We start from the raw sequence: 13,282 nt of genomic DNA, 5'->3' as shown, positions 1-13,282 counted from the left end.
TTGATTCAGTCTTTGAGGTGTTAGCTCATACAACAACGGTCAAACGTACGGAGTAGTAAGCGCGACCAAAGTTTGCTTTCCTTCGGTCCTTCACTACCCGCCAGGAGCACACGCGACTGCAATCGGGGTTCCCACAATAAAAGGGGTCGGAAGGCGGAGATTCCAATATCATTATCGATGAGGATGTAAAGATAAGAAAGAAAACGAACAAGCGTAGGGAGATACACCCTGGCGGGCCTGTCAGAGAGAACAAAAGGTGGCGCGGGAGGAGGACACAGAGCCTGTACGGCGCTGCAGCTATAAGTAACTCGACGGGCTGTGCGAGCTTCGAAGTTCAACATGATCTGATACATTAGAAGACATCTATATAGACGGAGGATGTGACGATCGGATGGCAGACCGGACGCCACAAATGTTGCACACCCGATTAGGCATTGAGTGGAGTGGCGCGATGGAGTGGAGAGTGGAGGATGCGTGGAGAGTCGGAAAGCTGACTTTTTTGAGGCGAGCGAGTTCCCGGATTTGGGCGCAATTACGTCAACGGCTGACACGCGCGCTTCGTCACGTTCTTGTGAGTTGTTCAATTACCGCCACCAGCATGAACTGCCCCACTACTTCGAAGACCAGTGCTCTCATCCTGCTCTATCTTTGAACGCTTCCTACCAACGAGGATACTTACACCCGCTCAAAGAACTGACTTGTTGCGTCTCTCATAGATCCATTTTACTACCGTCACGGTAGCGTTGCTACTCTTAGACACTAGCAACTTGTTCATGCAACACCCCTTACGATCTCGGCCTATTGTTATTAATTTGATAACCAATATCATCACGCGCTTTTGCTTCAACCTGGCAGAAGTCCATCTTGAACGCCCTCCAGAATCTCGGCCACATGATCACAGACCACCAGGATTTGAATCATGAAATGGCTACTTCACGCAGCGATGAAGACAAATACTTTATTTCGCGCTGGTCTCTCAGTCGATCTTGGATACAAAACGGCAACACTGCTATAGATCTGGTCTGGTCGGGGGTCACCTCTTCTGAATCTAATACTAGACTGTGAGTGAGGACACGAAGAAGATATCATATCCACTTACCTGCTGCGTAGAATCGACTCGTCTTGGAACTAGCTGAAAGAAGGCTTGTACATCGTAGCGGATGCCCATCCCTGCTTTTTTGCCGCTTTCGCGAACCCGGTGTCGGATGAGAGGTCACTCGCCTGGGCTGTGGCGGTCGCAGGTCTGTCCTTTGTTTCCGAGTCAGGAGTCTTACTGGCCTTGTCTAATGATAGGTAGGTTCTCAGCTCAGTTCGAACTCAGCTGGGCCGCGAAGATGCCAGTCAAGACAGAAGAGCCACTTACTTTCGATCTTGTCACCAGAGGCGGCATTGGTGACGACGTCGTTGGTGACGAGGGTAGTGGTGGACGAAGCTGGAGTAGAAGACATCGTTGCACGATAAACGTTATGCGAAGAGGGAGAGGTAAAAATCGATGTGCTGTGGAGGGCGCAGAGAAGTGGCTAGATTGTTATAATAATGGTTCACATCCACTATCCTTTTTATATGCAGGAAATGGGCCCCCTCGTATCTATGCCTGGCGGCTATCAACCCGACATGCAACTTCGTTAATTACACCGCATCGAGGACCTGTCTTGAAATGGTGCGTCCAGCCGCGCTGGCCAGAGATGTCGCCAGACGAGCCGACATGGTAATTTGATTTCTGCTTTCGATGCACGATACGAGAACAGAGGGGCGCTCAATGCAGTGATATTGTTTCAGGACTGCGTTAAAGAAACCCTTTGCCCAGCACCGTAACCGTCCCCCGGCTTCATCCCGTGTTCCTCTATCAATAGCAGTGAAATAGGGCCCTACTTCTGTTAGGTAGACCGCAATCCACAAACCCTTTGCCCACCTTTCCGCGCTAGCGGGGTCAGCCAAGAGCCGACGTACAGTCAAACTTACAATTTTGGTCAATCTCTGATGTAAGGGCGGTTGCGTGCTCATGAGAACCGTGTGCTTGAAGTTAGATTACATTCAGTGACGGCGTACGCGCAGCGTCGGACAAGCCTGGCTTTCTAGGGCCTGAGCGCTATCTCATGACTAGGTTCGAAGGCGTAGATAGCACTCTTGAGTCGGCATGTTTCCCACCATCACGGTGAATATTGTGTCGAACGTTCTCCTTAGGCATATGGACTGCAACCCTCAGCCCTATTTACCACAACCCTCTACCCTACTTCAGGGTGTAGGGGAACATTAGCTGTGCCTGCAAGGGTGCGAACACAACTTAAAAGTGACCGATGGTACTACTCGTTCGATACCAGTGCAACTTTGCCCTCGTGTAATACCATGACTACGTTCACAAGTTCACCGTCGAAAACAATTCATAGAACATGATCGAAGACCTGGCTCTCGGCTCACCGCTTAGCCGAGAGATCGGCCACAAACATGCACCCTATCCCTTTGGGATGTATTAAGGCGGGTGTCCGCTACGTATCGCAGAATGTTGATAGAACGAGTTGACGCAGTCAGGAAAATGCCCGTAGATTTGTCGAGAAAGATGAGGTATAGTACAGTGGTACGAAAACAAGCGCAGTCTAGCAATGAATTATATCTATATTGAAGCGTGGATGAGGCGTCATGCAGATCTAGTGGTAATGATGCAGAAGAACAGAAGGCAGAATCTATCGTGAAGAGTCAATAGTCGAGTCCAAAGCCATCTGTTTTCGTCTTCGCTCGCGCCATACAGGACCCCACCTCATCTCAACATATAGTAGAGGACACACTGCGATGCAGAGTCCACCCAGTAGGACGTATGTCCATCCGGGCCCGATGGCGACCAAGATGATGTCTATGACGGAGACAACTGCTGCTCCGAGGAAACAACGGACGACGTTATTCTGTAGTTCAGCAATCGAGTTAGCGGTCAACACGTAGGTTGAAACAAAAAAAATTGAATGGGACTCACACAAGCTGTTATGGATGCACTTTGTGAAGGGGCTAAGTCAACGAGTAATGTAGATATGGTGTTCATTGATGCGTTGAGTACGTAGCCAACTGTGGCTGATCTCAGCGTCTACGTTGAGATCCGATAAGAAGAGTTGGACGCACTGATGAACTGAAGAATCAATGGTCCCGCGATGTTGACCTTCGCCTGTAAGCACCACCCGTAGCCAAGGACGCATGCAATGAACAAGAAGGAGTAGATCGGCGTCGTCCTCAACCTCGCCCTCTCAATCGGAAACTTGCCTTCCGCAAACACAGCCTTCACGTCCTCTTTCTTCTCGGGATCCACGCGCATCTCTCTGAGTATACGGTCTTTAACCAATTGGTAGTCACGGTCAAGGAGTTTGCCCGTGCCTACAGCGCTAAACAGCATGCCTCCGCCAATAGCGAGGAAACACAGACCGACGTCGGTCTGACTGAGGAAAGGATAGGCTTCTTCGAATAAAGTAGAAATGGACGCTGTGACACCGTAGAAGACAGCATAGATAACGCCATTGAAGATGAGGAGAACGACGACGTCGGGATAGGTGAAGAGACGAAACGGATTGATGAAGGGCTTGTGTGGCGGCCGGTGGCCGTCTGAGGCTGATCGTTGTTGACGGCCGATGAACGGGATTAATGCCGTGTTCAAAGGAGGCGGACGAATGCTTCCATCGCCTACGAGGGCGCGAAGGGTCTCTGGAAAGAAGCTAAAAATATTCATCAGTGAAGCGCTACAGCGAGGTCGAAATCTTCAGGTTTCTGACGTACAGGAGCATGATAACGAAGCACAGTGCCGATACGATACAAAGAAACCAGAAAATCGACCTGGTTCTATTCTGAATACGGAGTCAAACTTCAGGAAAAGAATGCTTTTGCATACCTCCATCCAAGGCCATCAGACAGAGCACCGCCGATTACAGGTCCTATACATGGGCCAATCTAACATGTTTGAGAGTATATTTGGGGATATGTGAGTGGGTTACGAGTATAAGAATAGCCCGGATTACGAACCATAGGTCCTATATTAAACAACCCGAAGAAGCTACCGCGTTCCGACGGTTCCGCGATATCAGCGACCACGCCGGCACCTACACAACATATTTTATTGAAGTCATGAGCCAGAAGCCTAAAACGCTGCACTGCGAACTCCGAACTGCTTACCCAGGGCGATTGTGCTCGCAGATCCGGCTGCTTGAATGCAACGCAAGACCATGAGTAGCCAATAATCGGATGTGGGTACGAGAGCTAGGCCGACACAAGACAGCGTTAACACCGTCATGCACGCCAGAAATATAGGTCTTCTGCCGACACGGTCGGCGATTGTCCCCCATAGCATCGGGGAAATTCCCTGCATAATCATGTAGACGGTGACAGTCAAGTTGATCAACTCGGTTGACTTATCGGTGCAAGGGTCAGAAAGTAGGATAGACAAGAATATGCGGAGAGAATTCACCTTGTGGAAATCCGTAACAAGAACAGGTATTGCAGGGAAATATATATTGGCGGTGAATGGGCTAGAATTCATTATCAAGTCTTGTTGCGTGTAGTTTGATAAAAGGGACACACTGACCTCATCAAGCCCGCAAAAGCAATGATGACCACTATGAACCATTTTTCGTTGGCAGTGAACACGCTGTACGGCTTCTCCGCAATTACCTCAGGCATTCCCTTTTCGTCTGCGTGCGTTGCGTTATTCTCGTTAGAAGCATGAAGTGGCACATCGCGATGAGTTGTAGGCGTCGTAGACATATAGATACAGGTCTAGTTCGTGAGATAGTGAGACGTCGGTGAGAGCGACCTTGGAGTAGAGCGTCCGGCTGTTTCATCGTGAGAGGCAACGAGCTGCTTATAAGCAAAGGAACGGATCTGGGAGCAATGCGGTAATTTTGTTCCACGTTTTTACTGCTTTCCGATTCGCCGACAGGGGTCGGGCCTCGACGATGCGGGGACCGAAACGGGTTGCCGTTCACGATGCCGAGGTTGGGCACAGGCTTGCGGCCGAACGCCACCGAGCTAACCCATCGGAACCGCCCGCGTGGCGCCGACGGACGTTGAACACGGGAGTTCCGGTCAGACTTGCTCAAGAAAACTACTCACCCTCAGAAAATAAACACCAAGTCGGCTACCGCAATCAGCGAAGCTGTCGTTGCCATAGGTCAGCACTCGTTCATGAAAGTATACCAGCTCCGAAAATAGATTCTCAGTAAGCCCATGGGAGGACAAGGATATTTAAGAAACCTTCAGAGGCGCAAAATTCGGGGATGAACACACAAAAGCTCAAAGCTCAGATGTAGGGCAGGTATGTTGGCAGTATCTCGTGAACCGATGTCAGCGCGAGATTTCGGCCTTTCAAGATGCTCTCGAAGGAGACATGGTTCGGCGTAGGATTAGACGTTACGACGTTGTCGTCCTTTAGCTGTTCGACCTATGATGAGTATAATTTCGCGGCATGAATCAGCTTTCCCAAAGTAATGAACGACTCGGGGAAATCTTACCTGGTCACGAGTGATGGTGAAAAGATTCGGTGGAAACTGCTCCAGTAGGGCTCCTTGAATTGACCCGATGGCCCAGGGAAGAGAGAGAATCGGCCGTGTGCGATTGCCATACCGAAGGACTAGTTCCATGACTTGCCGGTAGGTGATCACTGGAACAGCAGATGAGTTTCTAAAGCAGCATCAAAGGTACTCTCGTACCGTCTGGTCCTCCTGCCTCGATGACCTTGCCCTTTACTTGCTTAAGAATTGCAGGATCGTCTCGAGTGATAATCTCCACCAATTTCGCTATATCGCCGACGTAGACGGGCTGGAACTTCGAAGTGCCGCCTCCGAATGTGGGCATGAAAGGCAAGATCTTCGACAGTTTAGTGAATCGCTGTATGTGCAGAGTAGGGGTAGAGTGAGTAACGTAGTCTCAATACGACTGATGGCCATTGAAAACATACCGCGAAGAAACCATCGCCGGGGCCAAAAACGATACTCGGACGAATAGCAGTAGCATCAGGACAATGGCGAAAAGCAGCCTGTTCTCCCAACGCCTTCGTCCTCGCATACGGAAGCTTGCTCTGCGCATCTGCCCCTATCGCACTAAAATGGACCAACCTCGCCCCCGCCTGCTTTGCCGCCGCCGCCACATTTTCCGCTCCTCTCCACTGAATCTTCTCAAACTGTTCTGGCGACCCCTGCAGCACGCCGACCAGGGAGACTACGGCGTAAGCGTCTTGAAATGCCAGTTGTAGGGTTTCTGGTTTCGTGACATCGACGTCAATGGGCGGAAGAAGGTGATCTTTTGGAATGGTTTTTGCAAGCTGAGAGTACGCTCCCTCTGGATTGCGCGAAGCGAGTTGAATCCGGCGAAACGTGTTCGATGCTAGATTACCTCCGCTAATGGCGGTTGCGATGTATCCTCCTGAAACAGAAGTCGTTTAACAATCAATAGGGGGTTTCGCGCAAGTCCAAGACCGCCGCGAGACATAAATGAGACTCACCAAGGAACCCCGCGCCACAGATCACCACCTTGTGAGCAGATTGGGCCATTCGTTTGTCCGGAAATTCGCTCAAGTCTACGAGCAGCGTCAGGTCGCGTAAGAGAACGAAGAAACACTGACAGTACGCTGCAGCTACCGTGCGAAACGATGACGCAGGGGAAACCTGGAGAGATCGCCGTCAACGATCGGAGTCCGGATTAGTTGATCTTACTTCCTTCCTGGTCCAAGCTGATCCCCGCCTCGGCTTTAGCCGACTCATCTGCTAAGTGGACTGTTGGGCCACAACGAGGAACGTCTGATACGCCGCTCGAGACATCTACCGAGGGACGAATAGAACCGCCGGGCCAGAAAATAACAAGTTGTCGGACAGGATTGAGCCACTCTGTTGAGTATACATACATCGTCTACTCACCAGCTGGCTGGCCTTTCCCTATCCCCCGTATCTCCACTACCACACCATCCTAGAGTGCTCTTCATCACTGTACCGGGATGTCCTCTATAAGATCCTCAATCTCAGTCCACTTCCCCGACGTGCTGGCACGCCCAGACTCTGATCGTCTCCGGAAGGTAAGCGGCATCCTGCCTTCAGTCGAAACATTTCGTGCAAATTATTATAACACTCACTGTGAATCCAGAAAACTGTTGTCTACCCGCGAGTGGCGCAAGTCAAGGGGCAGGGCGACAGAAGGACTTTATTGAAGGACTTGTGGGATGAGAGCACGAGGTCCAGTATTGCACCTAGCAGCGACCTGGAATGGGATCCTCCTACAACTACAAATCCACAGGTGAATTCCGCTACGTTGGGCGGCTTTGGGCTCTATCGACTGAATATGTTCTCGTCCCAGATGTTAGCCGTGCCCTCAGTCGGAAATCACACTAGACCAACAGATGGAATGAGACTCCAAATCACCACCCGCACGGACTCAGAAACGTCGTCAGCATCAGTCACTCCTCTGAACACGCCGACGTCGCAAGTTTCGTTCTGCTATGATTATTCACCGGAAGGCACCAAAAGAGATGACGCCCCCACCTTCTTGCCACCTGAGATCATGACGGCTGACATGGAGATGGAACGACTTGTGATCTTGTAGCCTGTTTAGCACTTTAGACTTCACGCCTGTCATCTATAATTTAGTTTTCTTTAACAAAAGACCCATGTATAACAACGTCATCACATAAAATACATCATACGAGGCAGAGAAGATGGATAAAACGAAGGAACCACAGACCAAGCAAGAAGTCCAACCTTAAGTCGACTCCGAAACCAATCCTGCCCTTCCCCTCCTCAACCTCTCTTCCAGCCCTCCTTGGCCTCCGAAGACCTTCTTCTGCTCGTGGCTCAAGAACTCTCCCATCCCCTTCGACTTCGCCCTCAGCCTCTCTTCCTTCTCCAGTTCCTCCTTCTCCTTCTCCAACAGCTCTGACAACCTCTCTTTCCTCTCGCTGCTCATGCCCGATGCGTTCGAAGCCATAGCAGCCAAGCGGGCGGCACGATTATCGGAGGCGTTGGATGGATTCGAGGTGGATGACTTGGATTGCGAGGTGGGAGGAGGCATGGTGCGCGGAGGGGGAGGGCTGACGCGGGCACGCTTGCCATTGAAGCGGTCATAACCCATGGGACTGACACTGCGGTCTCGTTTGCGGGGCTCATCATCATACCTGCGACTTCCACTGGCGCGTTCTCTGCTCCGGTCGCGGGCGTCGCGCTCAGGTGGACTCCGGGAGGAGGATTCGTCAGAGCGAGGCCATGGAGGACGACCTTGCCTGCTGTCCGAGTGACCGGGAGCCCGCCTATCGCTATAATCAGGGCTTCGGTCCCTGCGGTAAGACCGTGGCTCAGGACTGCGATCTCTACGCGAAGAACGGTTGTCGTGGTAGGAGCGATCTCGACTTCTGTCGTGAGAAGAGCCGGCACGGGCGGGGGAGCGAGAACGCGAGCGTCGGTCATAGCCGCGCGAGGAGTGGTGGTGGTGATAATCGCGGTCACGGTCAGGGAGATCGTCGTCCGAGCGAGGTGAAAGTGAACGACCGCGATCCTCTCGCTCTCGTCTCCGCTGCTCCTTCTTTTCCTTCTTCTCCCGCTTCTTCTCTTTCTTATCCTTCTTGGAGGGCTTGATGCCGTTACGTTCCTGCAACTCGCGGAGACGTAGGGGGTTGGACTTAAGAGCCTCAAGAGCCGCAGCTTCCTGCTGCTTGATGGCGAAGAGAGGGTCCTCGCGAATCTTGGCGGCAATATCTCGAACGTTGTTTGCGTTCTGGACAGCGATGAAGTTCTTGTGTGCGGCACCAATCTATTTACATACAGAAAGTCAGTTTTATGTGGCGCTATGAAGGTAAAGGCGACGCACCTTCTCGTTCTCGTTGCCAATCAAGATTTTGTCAACCCTCTTTTTTCCAAGGAGGTAATCCTCTAGATCGTTCGGATTCTGGTTGCTCCCCGACGCAGGAGTGGCGTACATCCATTCCAGCTTATCCGCTCGTTTCTTTCCTGTCTGCTCCTCTTGTAGGCGCTGGAGCTCTTGAAGCTGCCGCTCTTCTTCCTTCTCTTTGCGGAGCTGATCGAGCTTCTTCTTTTCCTCGAGCTACATGATGAGAGTTAAAGCATACTGATTTATGAGAGACATGACGTCTGAGAGGTGAATGAAATAGACGTACGGCCTTCTTCTCCTCGAGCCAGACCCGCTCCTGATTCTTCAGTAGGAGCGGGTGCCACGACTTCTTCATGTTCAAGTCTCCACCACCCATCTTGACTGACTTCTTGGTATAAGGGCTAAGTAAGTGTTGTTGTTGTTCCGAGCGGAAGAGGAGGAAGCAAGTCGACTTGGTGAGGACGAGTGAGAGTCAGGAACAAGAGCCGTGGGGCAACTCGCAACAGCGAACACTGCCGTCAGCAAGCGCGGCAAACGCCGAACCCACTTACCGCCACTTGCGATCGGGAGACTGGAAACTGCGAGGCTGACCGACTGACGCTGAACCAATCTGCTTCGCCACTTCTCTCATTCCACCATGGCCGCCAGGGAGGAGGACGCGGCTCTCGACGACCTCGAAGGTGGTGACCATGTCCCACTCAATCCTTCCGGATACGCAAACGGCGAATATGGAGAATCCGCTTCCGCTCCTTCGTCAAAGTGCGCACATGCTCTCTATAGCCATGCACTCTCTTTCCTTTCTTAGATCACGGCGTACTCAGTATGGGCTCTGTTCTTAATATTCTCGTGTTTGGTACAGGCCCGGACGATCAATCTATGCCCTCACACGACAGGAAATAACCAGAGGGATCGCGAACCGTTTCGTGCATTCACGAATATACATCTTGCTCTACCTCGCCATGGCGGCGCTCTCTATCACCACAGTCGTCCTCAGTCTGAAAGATGGCTGTCCGACGCTTGCATTTTATATTCTTGAGGTTATAATCAATACAGCTATGATTGCTGAAGTCGTTGTGAGGTTCCTCGCTCTGGGCTCGGTGCGTATCACTCTGAATATTCTCCATGGTCTGCTCCACAGAACGCTGACGGATGTGTTGCTGCGCGCTTGTTGGACTTTGATGAACAATTGCATGGAACTTGGGGCGTCCACTTTATTATGGTATTGGGTTGTCCTCGAACCCGAACAGCAATTCTGGAAATACCCCTTCAATATCTTTGATCTAATCGTTACCACCTTCTGCGTCCTGACGCTACTCGTCATCGTATTCAATGGATGTGGCACGGCGAGTAAGGAGGAAGAAATTCTTGATACACTCTTGCTTGTGGCACGGAATATATTACAATTTGGACGATTAGCTACTGTTGTACGACAGTGCGTATCCCTTCTCTCCTCTCCTCTTCCTCAACCTCTATTCACCCTTTCCGTGTTCGACTTCACGCGTCCCGTATGCTCTATCATCATCTGACTTTCCTTCACGCCACACAGATCCGGCCAATCCATCTTCACCCGCCCAAAACCCATCGACCTCACCGCCGCCCGTCGCGCAGGCTACAGCCTCGACATGGACCTCGACCTTCCCGACGACGACGAATCAGACGAACTCCGCGCTCCTCTCAATCGTAACCCCGTACTCTTCGACTCTGACTCGCCTGGAGAAGAGCAGAGACCGTCGCATTTGTCGGAGATGCCGAGGGCGGTGCAGGCGGTTAAGGATAGGGACGAGGAGGATGTTTGGGCTGAGATTGGTTGAGTATGGGGGTTGAGAAGAAAGTTTATGATATGATAGGTGATGGATGGTGGACGGTGGAGGACGGAAGGTGGAAGGTTGTGTATCTAGTGGTTCGGATGCCGTTTTGGACTCTCGCGTTTGGTTGCGGACTGTGCGTATAGTACTAGCTCGTATTTGACATTCGTACTTCTTGGTTTCATTCTATCTATGTGTACCTCACCTCTTCCACATTCTCTACTCACGCCACTCCGCGCGGGCTAACAAACTTGGACATGAGATGCGGATTCCGAAAGTCTTTGTATCAGTACGTTCCTACCCAGACAACTCAACATAAGCAAAAGATATAGAGGAGCAACAGACGGACGAAGAAAAAATAATACAATAAGCTATGCGAGAACGAAGAGACAAAGTCAAAGATGTGACGAGTACGCAGGCATGTAGACCAAACATTGGGAGGGGAAATGGGGAGTGGGGAGTAAACGTAGCCAGTAGCCAACGGACGGTCTAACCTATGCCTAGAGATGTGGCATAACATGGGGTACTACTAGGAGTGTACAGTAACGATATTTTACAAGTGCGGTACAGGCTCGGGGGACATTGTGATACGATATGTTACAAGAACACCGATGATACAACGAAAAACATGAAGCAGAGCGGCATTCGAACAAGAAAAGAAGAGAGAAGAAGACGACAAACACATGCTAGCGTACCGAAAGTCACCTAGAAGGAAGAGTAAGAAAAATATGCTCGGATGTTAGCCAAGCTTGAGACCATTAACGCCGTCTTCTGCATGATCGACCTCCTTAGTATCCCCATCCGCCCTTCTACCAAGCCTCATAGTTCGTGCGATAGGACTGGCCAAGCTCATCGATGACCGCATAGTAGGACTCGATGCGACACTACCAGGTCCCATGCCTCGCGACATGCCACCAGGATACGATCCTGACAGGCAGGAATATGTCGGTGAAGAGTTGACAGAAGCTGAGCCTGATGCGTAGTTATTATTTGGTGTCGGGATGGGAATGGGGATTGGCATGGAGAGTGGCGTGGTCCGTGAGCTGGACGAGGTAGAACGGGGAATATAGATCGGGGAAAGGGAGGAGTGTGAGTCGCGAAGGTAGGTGACGGATGGTGAGACGGCGCGCCGTTTGGAAGACGATGGGTAGGGATCGTATCGGTCGTCGTCTACATAAGTTCGGATCAACACACGCTCACGAGGGCAGTCAAGGAGGAGAGCCTACGTTTCCGTTTGTTTGTCCGTACTGCGGAAGCCGTGGGTGGCGGCGTGTAGCGCCAGTTATAATTAGAGCTTGTCATGCCTGCCGGTGAGCCGAACGTCGATGATGATGGCTACACAAGCGCAAAACAGGTCAGAATCGAAGACAACGAAGTATTCAATACATGAAGCAAGCCTCACCAGATCTATGTCCATGGCTCCTGCGCCTCCCGGACTGTCCACGGCAGAATCATCGCCATTGACACTGCCACTGATACTGGGTGCAGACGTCCGAGCCCTGTTATTGATATTAATAGGCTCGCTCGTTGGCGGCGCAAAGCCGAATGGACTGTGAAAGTCGTCGTCGTCGCCATCATCGCTCGGCGTGTCTTCTCGTTGGCTGTCGTCGCCTGCCTCTTCAGGATAGCGGCCTCGGTCTGATGGCGCACGCGGCGTGCGGGGGTTTGTGGGGAGTTCAGAGAACGAAGCGACGAGCCGCTGGAATTGAGCCTCCGACTTCGCTTCGGTGTCTTCTGTTCGCGACTCGGAGACGAGATTGAGAATCCTTGGTATTTTAGGCTAAAATTAGGAAATATTTAGATTAGAACAGCTAGACGACGCGACACAGTGGACACGATCGTACCGGGCACGAGAGGCGTCGAAGGTGAGTCTGATACAGTGGCGAGGATTCTCCCAGACCGTCGATATTCGATGGGGATTGTCTGGGAGGGGTGTGCGGTCGACTCGTCTTCATCGGGCTGTCGCTGTCGGTCTCTACGTCCTTCTCGCTCGCAGTCGATCCAAGTAAAGGCGGCGTGGCATTCTCCGAACTGCACGACGGCGAGTTGTCTGTCCACATGCGGTCCTGGTATTGATCAGTCTCGAGTTTGAATAGTGATGATCGAGGAAGGGGTGCGAATGCCTCGTTCGCGAGAGGGCTTGATAGTCGAGCGTCACGGTCTGCGTTTGTGGATGTGGGCAGGCTGGGACGGCGGAAACGGCGGAAGAGGAGCGGGTGGGGGTCGTCTGGGTCGTCTGGGGAATCGAGGGAGTTGTGCGAGCGGGATTTGGAGAGCGGGAGGGCAAAGTCTGAGGAAGATGTGGGTAGATACGGACGAGTGTGTTGCCGGATGTTAGACATGGCTTTGGGGGTCTCTCGTTGAATTCGCCTCACGGCTACCCGCGGTGCGCTCGCTCCCTTCAAAGCGCTCCATCGCAATCACCACGCCTTCAAATATGTCTCGTGTCGTCCTCTTCCGCCTTTACTCACACAGCCGACACCACCCCCAACCACAGGTCATGTTTGCCAGCCGTACAGCCACGGGGACGTCGCCCACTGGCTGGCTGCAGACAACCAGCTCTATTTAGTTTCTTACACAATATCCCGGAGTTTATACCTGACTTGCAAATTCGGGAGATGCCACTGGAATTGAGCGCC

At 51.8% G+C, this 13,282-nt stretch overlaps 7 protein-coding genes across 7 annotated transcripts; 2 read left to right on the top strand and 5 right to left on the bottom strand.

The window, feature by feature from the left end:
• Nucleotides 1-1,128: 1,128 nt before the first annotated feature.
• Nucleotides 1,129-1,448, bottom strand: STEHIDRAFT_151603 (uncharacterized protein; the record flags this gene model as incomplete). Its single annotated transcript, XM_007298697.1, has 2 exons — nt 1,129-1,283; nt 1,364-1,448. 2 exons carry the CDS (start codon nt 1,446-1,448, stop codon nt 1,129-1,131), a joined length of 240 nt encoding a protein of 79 aa, XP_007298759.1.
• A 1,099-nt stretch (nt 1,449-2,547) lies between these two features.
• STEHIDRAFT_164585 (MFS general substrate transporter) lies at nt 2,548-4,734 on the bottom strand (the record flags this gene model as incomplete). The annotated part of the gene is made up of 9 exons (XM_007298696.1): nt 2,548-2,897; nt 2,966-3,054; nt 3,109-3,692; nt 3,754-3,810; nt 3,866-3,924; nt 3,997-4,073; nt 4,147-4,381; nt 4,439-4,499; nt 4,556-4,734. The coding sequence occupies 9 exons, from the start codon at nt 4,732-4,734 to the stop codon at nt 2,682-2,684; spliced, it is 1,557 nt and encodes a 518-aa protein (XP_007298758.1). The 3' UTR covers nt 2,548-2,681.
• A 535-nt stretch (nt 4,735-5,269) lies between these two features.
• On the bottom strand, nt 5,270-6,518 carry STEHIDRAFT_151601 (NAD-P-binding protein; the record flags this gene model as incomplete). The annotated part of the gene is made up of 5 exons (XM_007298695.1): nt 5,270-5,410; nt 5,481-5,629; nt 5,679-5,856; nt 5,927-6,390; nt 6,470-6,518. The coding sequence occupies 5 exons, from the start codon at nt 6,516-6,518 to the stop codon at nt 5,270-5,272; spliced, it is 981 nt and encodes a 326-aa protein (XP_007298757.1).
• A 440-nt stretch (nt 6,519-6,958) lies between these two features.
• Nucleotides 6,959-7,560, top strand: STEHIDRAFT_151600 (uncharacterized protein; the record flags this gene model as incomplete). Its single annotated transcript, XM_007298694.1, has 2 exons — nt 6,959-7,036; nt 7,105-7,560. The coding sequence occupies 2 exons, from the start codon at nt 6,959-6,961 to the stop codon at nt 7,558-7,560; spliced, it is 534 nt and encodes a 177-aa protein (XP_007298756.1).
• Nucleotides 7,561-7,588: 28 nt separating this feature from the next.
• STEHIDRAFT_117310 (uncharacterized protein) lies at nt 7,589-9,279 on the bottom strand. The gene is made up of 3 exons (XM_007298693.1): nt 9,125-9,279; nt 8,818-9,051; nt 7,589-8,760 (listed from the first exon to the last, which is right to left on the bottom strand). Exons 1-3 carry the CDS (start codon nt 9,212-9,214, stop codon nt 7,717-7,719), a joined length of 1,368 nt encoding a protein of 455 aa, XP_007298755.1. The 5' UTR covers nt 9,215-9,279; the 3' UTR covers nt 7,589-7,716.
• A 150-nt stretch (nt 9,280-9,429) lies between these two features.
• STEHIDRAFT_164582 (uncharacterized protein) lies at nt 9,430-10,851 on the top strand. The gene is made up of 3 exons (XM_007298692.1): nt 9,430-9,597; nt 9,698-10,270; nt 10,385-10,851. The coding sequence occupies exons 1-3, from the start codon at nt 9,476-9,478 to the stop codon at nt 10,647-10,649; spliced, it is 960 nt and encodes a 319-aa protein (XP_007298754.1). The 5' UTR covers nt 9,430-9,475; the 3' UTR covers nt 10,650-10,851.
• Nucleotides 10,852-10,900: 49 nt separating this feature from the next.
• STEHIDRAFT_143674 (uncharacterized protein) lies at nt 10,901-13,166 on the bottom strand. Its single transcript, XM_007298691.1, has 4 exons — nt 12,488-13,166; nt 12,046-12,423; nt 11,870-11,978; nt 10,901-11,813 (listed from the first exon to the last, which is right to left on the bottom strand). Exons 1-4 carry the CDS (start codon nt 12,983-12,985, stop codon nt 11,383-11,385), a joined length of 1,416 nt encoding a protein of 471 aa, XP_007298753.1. The 5' UTR covers nt 12,986-13,166; the 3' UTR covers nt 10,901-11,382.
• Nucleotides 13,167-13,282: the final 116 nt, after the last annotated feature.

Source organism: Stereum hirsutum (assembly GCF_000264905.1).
Source record: "Stereum hirsutum FP-91666 SS1 unplaced genomic scaffold STEHIscaffold_1, whole genome shotgun sequence".
NCBI lineage: Eukaryota > Fungi > Basidiomycota > Agaricomycetes > Russulales > Stereaceae > Stereum > Stereum hirsutum.
The sequence above is the reverse complement of the archived record's forward strand: the minus strand, read 5'-3'. Positions and strand labels throughout refer to the sequence as shown.